At 27.6% G+C, this 12,052-nt stretch overlaps 1 protein-coding gene across 1 annotated transcript in view; it reads right to left on the bottom strand.

The window, feature by feature from the left end:
• Window positions 1–12,052, bottom strand: part of LOC107445920 (myocyte-specific enhancer factor 2-like) — a gene marked incomplete at its 5' end in the record, with an annotated part of 58,617 nt that overhangs the window by 16,529 nt on the left and 30,036 nt on the right. The window contains 1 exon segment of the mRNA NM_001323815.1: window positions 6,602–6,737. Within this exon segment, the coding sequence (NP_001310744.1) occupies window positions 6,602–6,655 (54 nt within the window).

Below are 12,052 nucleotides of genomic sequence, written 5' to 3'. Positions count from 1 at the left end.
TTAATTAAAAATAAAACCTGTAGAATAGTGCAATTAAAATAAATACGTCGGAAAACTTTTTTTAAATTTTTTTTTTAAAAATTTTTTGGAGATGGATGGGCGACTGAAGTAGGTACGTAGCTTAAAGTGCCTGGTTAAGAAAATAACGAAGCATGGAGTCCGCAAGTGGGTCAAGAGGGTGCCCTTGCCCCCCCTCCTGTTAGTCTAATAATTAAAAAAAAATTAATATTATTTTTATTATTGTTATTTTTTTTTTAAATTTTGCACTTTTAGAAATAAGGGTTGTTAAGTGTCACTATGAATATTTTCCGATTCTGAAACTGAACACAAGCATAATTTTTTAAATTTAATGCTATAATGAACTGATATATATATATATATATATATTTTGCTTATTAAAAGATTTAAAAATGTGGGGAAAAAATTGAAAATTAAAAAGAAATTATAACAACACTGGAATGTATTGTTTTTATTTTGTGCTCATAATTTATTTAATTTACAAAAAATTAATTAAAACAAGTTTTTGCAGTAATTTTTTTACGTATAACTTTTACTAAAAACTGCTGATTTAGTAACTTTAATTTAATTATTGGATGTAACTTGTTACAATATCTTCCAGGAATAAAAAGAAGAAAAAAAATTATAAATGATTTTTCAAACATTATAATTAAAATTTCCTCTGATTGTACCCCCTATTGAAACTTCTGCGGGTGTCATTGTTGATGACTTAATTATTTTAAAAGAATTTAATTAAGAATAATGATTACTTTTAGTTTTAGAAAAAAAAAGCAAATTTTTATATTGATCTTGTACGCTTCTTTCTTCAAGAGTGACGTAGGTGTTTAAAAATTGGGCTTATTGTTTAATTTAGAGGTGGCCAATAGTGTGAAGCTTAAGTGTTACGTTTAGTGTAAAAAAACTTGTGTGTGTCATTCCACTTAATCTGCTCCTCCCTTCTGCACCAAAAACAATTAAATTAATTTCATAATAAAAAAAATAATAAAGTTTTGCCAAAAGTTATAAAAAATAATATGCAATCAGAAGCCCAAAATAATTTTTTTTTAATTCAAAAGAAAGCAAATTTATATTTTATTAATAAATTCTGTGTTGTATTAACGCAGAATTTTTATTAAACATATTTTCAAACGTGTCTCATTATTTTGCATTAATTTAGGTCAAAATAAGTGAAAAACATTACATTTAGCATTTTAATAATTTTTGGTTATGAAATACAGCATTAAATACCGGTGTCTTTTTCTGCGTTAAATTTAAAATCTTCTAACCAAGGCTCACTTCCGAACAATATTTCTCCAAATTTGCTCTTATTTTCAGTTATTTTGATCTAAGCGCAAGATTTATTTATCAATGAAATTTCTTTAATTTACAAAATTTACTTCTTTTGGATTTATTTGCACTTATTTTCAGTTTTTTTGATCTAAGTGCAAGATTTATTCATCATTGAAATTTCTTTAATTTACGAAATTTACTTATTTTGGATTTATTTGCACTTATTTTCAGTTATTTTGATCTAAGCGCAAGAATTATTCATCATTGTAATTTCCTTAATTTACAAAATTTACTATTTTGGATTTAATCTTTCTGTACAAATGTAACTCTATTAGAATTCTATTAGATTAGAGATGTGATAACTATTAGACTGTTTTTTACGATCAAACAATACCAAAATATATTTTTGCTTATAACTAGAGCGTTAGAAAAAAATATATAAAATGTATACGTAAAAGGATATAAAAGAATATCTGTCCCATCTGCGTCAAAAAGCTTTTTTTTTTTTTTTTAAAAAAAATGAGACAAATGTTGTATAAGTAATTAAGGAGAAAAGCTTATATGAATGATACATTGTTATAATTTTCATCAATTTTTCAATATTTGGTGATAAAGCTCAGAATCCTTCATGTGCCATTTGTGGCACGTGTGCCATGCTTTGGCTCTCTCTAGTTTCACATTTAAAAGACGTATTATGGGCTATGTTCAGTTATTTAAGTGCTCGTTTCAAGCTATGTTCGTTGTGCTCTTAAATACACATTTTGAGTTAACTATGCATTAAACTATTAGGTTAAGGTAACTTCTTTTTCTTAAACGCTTAGTTTGAGCTATATTCGAAACAAAAATTTCATTAACTATATAGACTGATTGGTTAATACGAGTTAGGCTCCCGGTTCGCATCGACCATAGTGCTGACGTAAAATATCCTCAGTCGTAGACGGATCATGGGTTAGAAACCCCTTGCCATCGGGCTAACCGGGGGAGGTTTTCGTGGTTTTCCTCTGCATGTAACGCAATTAGTTCCATCAAAAAGTCATCCACGAAGGCATTTGTCCAAATGTTTTATCCAGGAGTTCTCTTGTTTTCCGGGTTAGGCTCAAAATTATTAGGCTACGGAGTTGATTGAGAGTCGTAAACTCAGACTCAGGAATCAGAATACATATAAAGTTAAAGTTAGGCTTTATTTAAATAAATAAGGGAAACAAAAATGATAACAAGTGTAAGTCTTTTCACCAAGAATGATTCACTAGTAATGGTAAATGGCGTATTTCTTATTGAAATAATGAATTTAGTGTTTAACCTAGACTTTAATATCAGGAAGCAGAAGTCTTAAAAAACACAAATTATCTACACAGATTAAAATAAATAGCTCTAGATTTTGCAAAAAATTAAAATAAAATCCAGGCGTGTGTAATTTATATGAATAAGGGCAACAAAAAATGATAACAAGTGCTCGTCATTTCACCAAGATCGATTCACTAGTGAAGGTAAATGACATTCATTTTCCGCATGACTAAATAAAATTCTATGAACAGTTAGGCGAGCGCTAACAAATAAGGCCCGTTACAAACGGCAAAAAGAAAAGAACACTCTTGATGCCAATGACCAACTTCTAATAAAGAAGATGAAGATTAAATAAATAAATGAATAGAGAGAAGGGAATGTATGGAAAGGTGAAAGATGGACGAATATGAAATCCAAAACAATCAGTTCGGCTCGACCTACTTTTTGTTACGTTATTTTGGCAACGTCAGAAGTAAAATAATAAAGAATGATGTCAGTGTGCTATTAGAAATAGTTGTTTGGCGAGCATCGAATATAACTCGCCAAACAGGAAAAAAAGATTCCATGGCGATGAAAAATGCCGATGCAACACATAAAATCTGATCACGACCTTTACCAGTAATAAACTCAGCTTATAAATCGGTCACTGTCGTGGCGGTAACTTTTTCTTTGCTAATTATGACTTAGAAGAGCAAATCAGTTTCATGGAAGTTAATGAAAGTGAGTGTAAGTAGTGTGAGTGTAAGTTCATTAAATAGAAGAAAAAGACAAATTGAAACTTACATTTAGAGTAAATGATTTAATTACATTTCAGTCATTATATAAAATTTTTAGTGATTCAAAGACTCAAATATTATAGTATTTAAATCTATTGATACCAGTGAATAAGTTCCCTTAAATGTCCTTGTAATATCAAAACCAACTCAGAAGACTAGATAACCGAGTCAAGTATTGGAGGATTTCATGAAAGACACTAAGTATTGGAAATTCCGTGGAAAGGAAAAATATAAATACACAGTCATAACGCTCCAATTAAAAATATTTTAATATTTTATGTCAGTATTGTGGTTAGTACAGACTGGAAATAGTATACGATCACACCAGTCATAACCAGGGTTTGAACCCGCGTCACTCGTGTACGAGTTTGGAGCTATATCCTCTAAACCCACTGGGCTCACAATGTATTACTTGTGTACCACTTATTTGGTTGTAAATAATTTGATGCAAGTAAGGAAATATATTTGATAAAATGTATCAAAATTAATCCTCACCATAAACACAAAATTAGTATAAAGTATTTTATTTGTCATAGAGTGCACAAAAGATACACCTGCTCATAGAAATATGTATTCTTTAATTTAATTGCTAAAATTCAGAGGTGATGCTAATATTTCCTAGAATAGAAAATAAAATGTTCCCAACAAATGTTGAACACTTAAAAATTTTACCTATATCATTTGTCGTTTCATTATAAAAAACTACGAAAGAGTTAAAAAAAAAAAAAAATTGGGCAATTTTATTGCTTTCAAAAAATCAGTTACGCAAATTTATTTTCATGATGCAAGAACAACTAATATCAAATTGCTTGTCAATATCTAAATGTATTTTTATTGTAATTTTTATTTTCTGCATTATGTTTTTTTAAAAGCATTATACAAACAGATATAATCTAATGAAATATGCATTCATAAGATTAAAATCAGATACGATGCTAAAAAATATGATGCAATTTCTTAAAAGCATAATACCAGAAGATATGATGTTGATTTGGGAAAAAAAAAACCTTTTCTGACATTTTTTTTTATAGATATTTGACCTTAGATGTTCGAAAATAAAATTTATAATATTTTCTGAAATTGCACTTCTCTAAGTTTTTTGATCCTAAAATAAGCAGTATACTGGACTCATTTTCACAAATGAAATAATATTTAATATAAAATGTACAAAACGTTTATCTTTATCATAAAAATATATTTCATGAACAAAAATAATTTTAATTTTATTCTGCTATCAAAGATTTCGTTACAATTTCTATAATTACAGTTATTTCATAAACAAAATTTAATCTTACTGAAATCAGACGATCTTTAAAAATGTCTTTATTCAACTATAACGAACTTAAACAATATTCCTAACTTAAAAAAAAATCCTTTCCCAAATACTTGCACTTAGTAAGTAATATGAGTGTAGCACTATTTACATAGATTAAGCTAACAAGAAAAATCTCAGGACATCTTCCCAACTTTTCTTTTTAAATGTTGACAAAAGAACCTAGTTTTGAAATGAGAAGTTGAAATAACAATTCAACGTCATCTTGTACTTTGTTCCGCTACTGTTTAGAGAGATGGGCTTGTTTCAAGGGCAAGTTATCGTTCAAACGAATCCTTTCAGATAAGATCTATAAAAAAGATTTTTTTTTGCGATAATATACGGATTTGAATTAAAAGGTTAGAATGAAAAAGTAGAAATTAAAACTCGTATTCAGTGAGAAAGGTTAAGGTGTATGAAATTGCTTTTTCATAGGTCAGTTAGGTGATAAATTTTTCTAATTAAAGAAAATGATGTCTAAAACAAAAAGTTTTCGTTTGGAAAAAAATCAATTAAAGGGCATATTAAAAATATCAGTATTTTTATTTTTGGATTATTCGGATATGCACATTTGGATGATTTTGGATACGCACATTCGATAATCTAATTTTCATAAAAGTATATGCTTAAAATTATATGCCTGGAAAGTATATGCTTAAATAAAAATACAATAAAGGAGAATGCTGTACCTTGGACCAGTGTATTTTCATAATCATAAACATATACATATTTATAAACATATACATATTTTATAATCATAAACATATTTATAATCATATTTATAATCATAAACATATACATATTCATAAACATATACATATTTCATAATCATTCATAATCATATTTCATATTCATAATCATAATCATAAACATATTGAGCCTTAGCGGCTCAAAGATAGAGCACTCGCCTCCCAATGAGGTGACTCGAGTTCGAATTCCAACGATGGCTGGTCGAATTCCTCGACCGGCTCGCACCGATCGCAATGTTGGCGTAAAATATCTTTAGTGGTAGATGGATCATGGGTTAGCTTTCCTTTGACATTAGGCTAATCGGTGGAGGTTTTCCCGTTTTTCTTTTCCATATAGTAGGGAACCTATTATCCGGAACGATCTGGACCATCGCTATTCCGGATAACTGATTTTTCCGGTTTTCTGAATCGCTACAAAAAGCCGTTTTTTTTATTGTTAAACCCAACTTAAAAAAAATATATATTTGGAAATAATCTTAAAAAGAAGAAAAAAACGATGAAGTAATACACTAATGATTATTTCCAAAGTGATGGTAAGGTAAACATCTTTCAAAAAATAAAGAAAAATCCTAAAATCTTATGAGGAAAATTTTTTTTTATTTTTTAAATTGGCAAGAAAATTTATCGAATTTCGTTCCGGTTTTTTGGTTTTCCGGTTTTCTGATTTCCGGATAACGGGTTCTGTACTGTAATGCAAATGCAGGTTAGTTCCATCAAAAAAGTCCTCCACGAACGCAAAATTTTCCCCAATATTTGATCCAGGAGTTCCCTTGTCTTCTAGATTGGATTCAAAGTTACAAGGCTACGGAGTTGAACATAGGAACTCGTAAATTCAAAATTGGGTCGGCTGTTCAATTATGATAACAAAAAATAAAAAAAAGTCATAAAAATATATTTTATTCTTATCAATCCTATTTTCAAAATATATTTGCTTAAATTCATAGAAACAATAAAAAAGTACGTAAGGGAAACGATTCACTGTATTTAATAACAGAAAGATTAGCAATAATGTCATTAATACTTAATAATAATCTTTCAAAATTTCAGGTAGTTTCTGCTTATAAAAAATACATTTACAATTTTATTTTTATATCTGTAGTTTGTAACAACCAACTTTGAATAATACGATATGTAAATTGACGATATGTAATATTACGTAACGAATGTTACGATATGTAAATTGACGTTCTTACCTGACGATTTCTTTCATCGGTTATCCGTGAAATTTGTATCTTTTTTCGTCCCATTTTTGTTTGGGCGGATTGGGGGAGTTGCGAGCAGTTTAAGGAAGTCACTTTTCTTTTTTTCAAAGCAACATTAATTTTCTACCTAGAAAAAAAGCAAAAATATATTGTGAATCATCATAAAATTACTTAAAACAGTTTAGAACAATAAGTATATTGAATTCATTCAAATATATTTATAAAATTGACATAATTTAATCGAATTTAATAGCTAATTAACATTGTATCATTTTTGAGAATTTAATAGCTAATTAACAATTTATAATTTTATATTTTATCTAGTGTAACTTCAGCTACAAAATTTATATAATAACAAAAACGATATATCAACAAAGTTAAAAGTAAAGAAAATACAATCAAGAAAATCAAAAATCGTAGTTAATGGTTTTTGCTTCAGTAAAGGAGTTCTCATTGTTAAATTTATTGTAGACATTTAATATACTTTTTGAATAAAAATGTTTATTGTTGAGAACAATTTATGAGTACTAAGTTCCATGTATATATAAAGATATTTTTTTAAGAAACCACAATTCATATTTTTTAAAATTGTTTTTTTTTGCAAAAACTATGCATGTGATCAAATGTAACATGCAAAAGTTACATTGAAGAACTATCATAGCTAGAAAATTAAAGAATACTTTACGAATACTACTTCACTTATGGAAATGTAATGTTCAGACACATTTTAGTCAAAAGTTAGATTTTCAAATAAAACTGTTCCATCGTATTGTTTCTAGATTGGTACTTAAGAAGTTCCATCAGACAACTGCATAGAAACATCTTTTTGAAACATCCAGATGGGAATCGTGATCTTTTCACCAAAACCACACTTAAAAAAATCTTTCGAAATATTTAAAAATGTGGCTTATCATTATATTGACTCAAAATCTTCAATTAGTAAAATAATAGCAAAGATTTATTATACCGCATTATGGTGGTAAAATTTATTGAAAGAAGGAAACAATGAGTAATTCTAATTATTTTCGAAAATAATAAACTTGAATTGAGAATACAAAAGAAAAACTTTTAATATTGAATATGCCGTTTCTGTCCTAAAGACATAAAAACTAGGATTGCAATAATTAGTGTTTCAAGTTACCAAACAATACAAGATAGAGGAGGCACCCATCTGCAAGAAGCTGTAAATATTAACATAAGGAAGTAAGACTAAAAACTTGTCATTTTGCCCGTTGATAATTATCATGAAATTGGGTTTACGGCGGCTTCATAAACAATGAAAGAAGATCAACTGAAATCATTCAAAGCTTAAGGTTTTTATATTCTACATCTGATCATAAAAATTTATAAGAATGACATTGTTTGAAAACGGATATTTTGATTAATGGCATTTACGCAGTTATCATTTGAGGATGATTTTATTTTATGAAACTGAAAGGATTAATGAATCTCGGATTTACTATCCTAGAGGTCGGCAACCTGCGGCCCTTATGTGATCAACTGTTTTATTTTTTTATTTTACTCCCGATGGCAAGAAAGGTAACTTAAGTGTCACTCACAAATCACGCTGAATTTTTTATACTAAAAAAAAAATCCGGTAAAAAGTACTGGCACACTGAGAGCAGTATTTGTAAAATCCATTTTAACGTTAAATCCATTTTATCGTAAAATTTTATATCGTAATTTTTACATACTATTTATTTCATTACAGTGATTCAGGGATTTTACTGTAAATATTACTGTAAAAATAACGGATTATTAGATTTTTTGTTCCGTAAAAATTTACGTGAAAATGAATTTTACTATAAAAAATACGTCCAATCCAGTACTTTTAACCGTATTTTAATACGGAATTTTTTTACCGTGTAAAGTAAAGTTTTTTCCATTTATGAAATAATGCGTATTTATAAAATTTCCTCTATTTCGATTTAAATTATTAAAATTGTAAGCTCGTCAGAAATAAAACTTGCAAAGAACTGCGGAAATTTCGCCACATGTGCGATAATGATACGGAATGAAAAATTACGTTTAAGACAGTTAAAGAAATAAATTTAAATGATTTTTCGTTCGAAAAGAAATTATTATACTTCATAATTTTAATTCCAGCTTTTAGTCTTTAAATTTTCCTTTTTGTTCCAAATTATTTCTAAATTGGCATCTTGATGAATATATATATATATATATATACAAGATTAAAGTAAAGGATAAGAGACTATTCAGAAAAAAGTAATATGCACTGACGAAAATTGTACTCGGATAGAAAAAACTTTGATTAAGATAAGAAAATATAGTGTGAAGGCACATATTTTCCACAAGAGACATTTTTACATCAAAATATTTGTTCGCATTGTTTAAAGACAAATACATACTCGACAAGGTTTCGGAATATCTAAAAGATAAAAACATAACAACACAATACACAGAAACAACTTATCGACTACATAAAAATCACTTTTTTTTCCTTTTTTCAAAAACTGAATAAATTTGAGAATGTGGCCTACCATTATATTGCTCCTCAAATCCTTCAATTAAAAAAAAATGCAGTTTCATTTAAATTTTGTTTTAATTATATCTCAATGAATAAATAAATTCTAACAGTAGGATAACATATTCGTCTACTTCGAAAACGAATTTTCTCTCAAAACAAATCATTCCGCAGAGAAAAAAATATATATTTTGGTGCTCCAGACAGGACATAGTAATCAGGTTATCGACGGAAATGCTTTCAATAAATCTCACATGGTAGGAGTTCTCCTAGCCCTCAAAAAAAACGGTCTTCGAAGAATGACCGCACCTGCCAACATCTGCTCCTATGAGTACAATATGGAATTGAGGGAGGGCAAACGTAAACAACAACTCTTGTTTGCTTTTATTCGTATTTTTCAGAGGAGTAATCGTTCGATAAAAAATAGAAAGGGTTAATTTCTTTTCAGGGAATGATTATTCCCAACATTAGGATTCTGGGGTTTGTGACCCCGACTGAAGTAAGAAAAAAAAATATGTCGAACGGAAGAGAGGCGTATAAAAAAGGGAGTCTTCAATCGAAGAAGAGACCGGACCGATGGACCAAACCCTTAAAAAAGGTAAGAAAAAGAACTTGCTTTGTTTGTAAGGAACCCTTCTGGCCGAGTGGAAATAAACCAGGAAGGTCAACTGTTCCGCAGGCTTAGTTCCACTAAAGAGATGGGTTCTGGGAGGCGTGGGAGTTAGAATTAAGGTTTTGGTCCTAAACTTGTCCATTATTAGGAATATTTCCGCCAGGTTTCAAAGCTATTTACATGCAATAAGCAAATCATTGATTTCTTTGAAAGCTCATAGTTCATATTTGGCATTCATTTTCTATTATAAAATAATTGTACCAGCAATGAATAAACTTAGTGTAAGTTGTTATAGAAATTTAAATAGAATAGTAAGAATAGCAATAAAATAATAAGTTGTTAATAAAAATTTAGTGTAAGTTGTGTAAGTTTTAAATAGTTATAGCGTGGAAAAGTGCAAATAATGTCCCGTTTACTTAAACGCTTTTTAAACACACGAAGAAAATGTTTAAATTTTTTTCCTATGAATCAATATTTAATAAGTAAACATAGAAAAACGTTTTAAATAATATTTAATTGAAAATTTAATTAATATTTTTTAGGAAAATAGATTTTATATAGAATTTTGAAGGAATAATGAAAATTTTCATACGAATTTTTACTTTTTCATTACAAAAATATCCTTGTATCACTTATATTTTAATATTACTTCAAGAAGATCACATTTTGTAAACAAACACATAATAATTTAAAACCAAACACGGAAAATTACCAAAAATGGTTTAAATACAGTATATATTGATTTTATTAATCAAGAAAATGAGTTTTTTATTTGCTTTTCAGTTTTGTATTTTGTACTAAATGTGTGGAAATAAGAGCTATAATTTTGAAAATTAAAATTTCCAGTAAACCGTTATCACATGAACAAGAAAATTACCAAATAAATGGTTTAATTACCATATATATTGGTTTTATTAATTAAGAAAAGGCTTTTTTAATATCTATACACAGAAACAACGTTACCATACAGTATGGTGTGCACAGATATTAAGAATAAGATTTAATCTTAATCTTAATTTAAAATTCAATCAGTAATCACAATTATCAGCAGAGAGCTAACTGAAAAGAGCCAAATTTTACACTTTTTTGTACACTTTTTTTTTTGTATGACTCATTTTGTATACTTTTGAGTTAAAGGAGGAAAAAAAAAGTCTGGTTTTAGCTGGTTCAGTTTTATATCAATGAATAAAATTTTTTTTTGTCACATACTTTCATTGATTAAATAATACAGAAAAAAAGCAATTTTCTTCTACAAGTAGAAAGAGCAAAAAAAAAATATTTTATAAATTTAATGTTAAACAATTGTTTCTTAACAAAAACCAACCTTGATTAAAAATTTGAAAAAAAAATATTTTTTATGTATTTTTTTAATCTAATATAAACATATTTATAATATCTAATATAAGCATATTTATATGTATCTATTTTGAAATAGTACGATTTTCGAAATAAAAACTGTGTGGTTAACTTTAAATAAAAACGCACACCCAACTTTACATAGAAATTATAAATTTATATAACAATTTAAGAGTTTATTTAGCATATAGATTGTATTATCATACTATTTATAATGAGCAAAGTTAAAGAATGAGTGAGATTTAAGAGATTTAAGTTAAAGAATGAGTCATATTATATGTATTTATTATTATAATATAACTAAAAAAACTGCAACCAAAAAATAGGCCTCTTAATTTTAAATATTCGTAATTGCAAACAGATATTTTAAATTGCTGCGCATTACTTTTCGGCGGTACTCAGAAAAATAATTAGTACAAACTTTACTAGAATAATTTCAGTTTGAAATCATTTCAAATTTAATTAAAAAATAAATTGATTCCAATTATTTTTTACAAGGAAACTTAATAAGAAGATTTCCTTGCAAACTTTTAATAGTAATTATTATGTTTATTTCAGTAGTTGATATTCACAAAGAACTGTTATTTGATCTTTGATTTGATTTCAACAACAGTCATTTTATTTTTGATTTGATTTGAACAACAGTCATTTTATTTTTTATTTGATTTCAACAACTGTCATTCGATCTTTTTCAAATTAATTGAAATTTATTTTATTTTTAATTTGTTATAATTTATGATTTGTAATTTGTTCTCTAAGGAATCGAAGAAAAAAATGGAATAAAAATATCAGATTTATTCCAAATACACTTAAAATTGTCTCTTTTTGCGATGAATTTCAATTTCTTTTCTTTTTTCTTCTTCTTTTCTTTTTTGAAGAATGCAAACAACAAACGTTAATCCGATAACTCTGTAGCGGAGCTTGAGCGTGAAAGGATAAAACTTTATCCAACATGGAAATTATTGCTTTAAAACACTTTTTGTTACCC

Source organism: Parasteatoda tepidariorum, chromosome X1, assembly GCF_043381705.1.
Source record: "Parasteatoda tepidariorum isolate YZ-2023 chromosome X1, CAS_Ptep_4.0, whole genome shotgun sequence".
Taxonomy (NCBI): Eukaryota; Metazoa; Arthropoda; class Arachnida; order Araneae; family Theridiidae; genus Parasteatoda; species Parasteatoda tepidariorum.
This window is presented reverse-complemented; position numbering and strand designations above follow the sequence as displayed.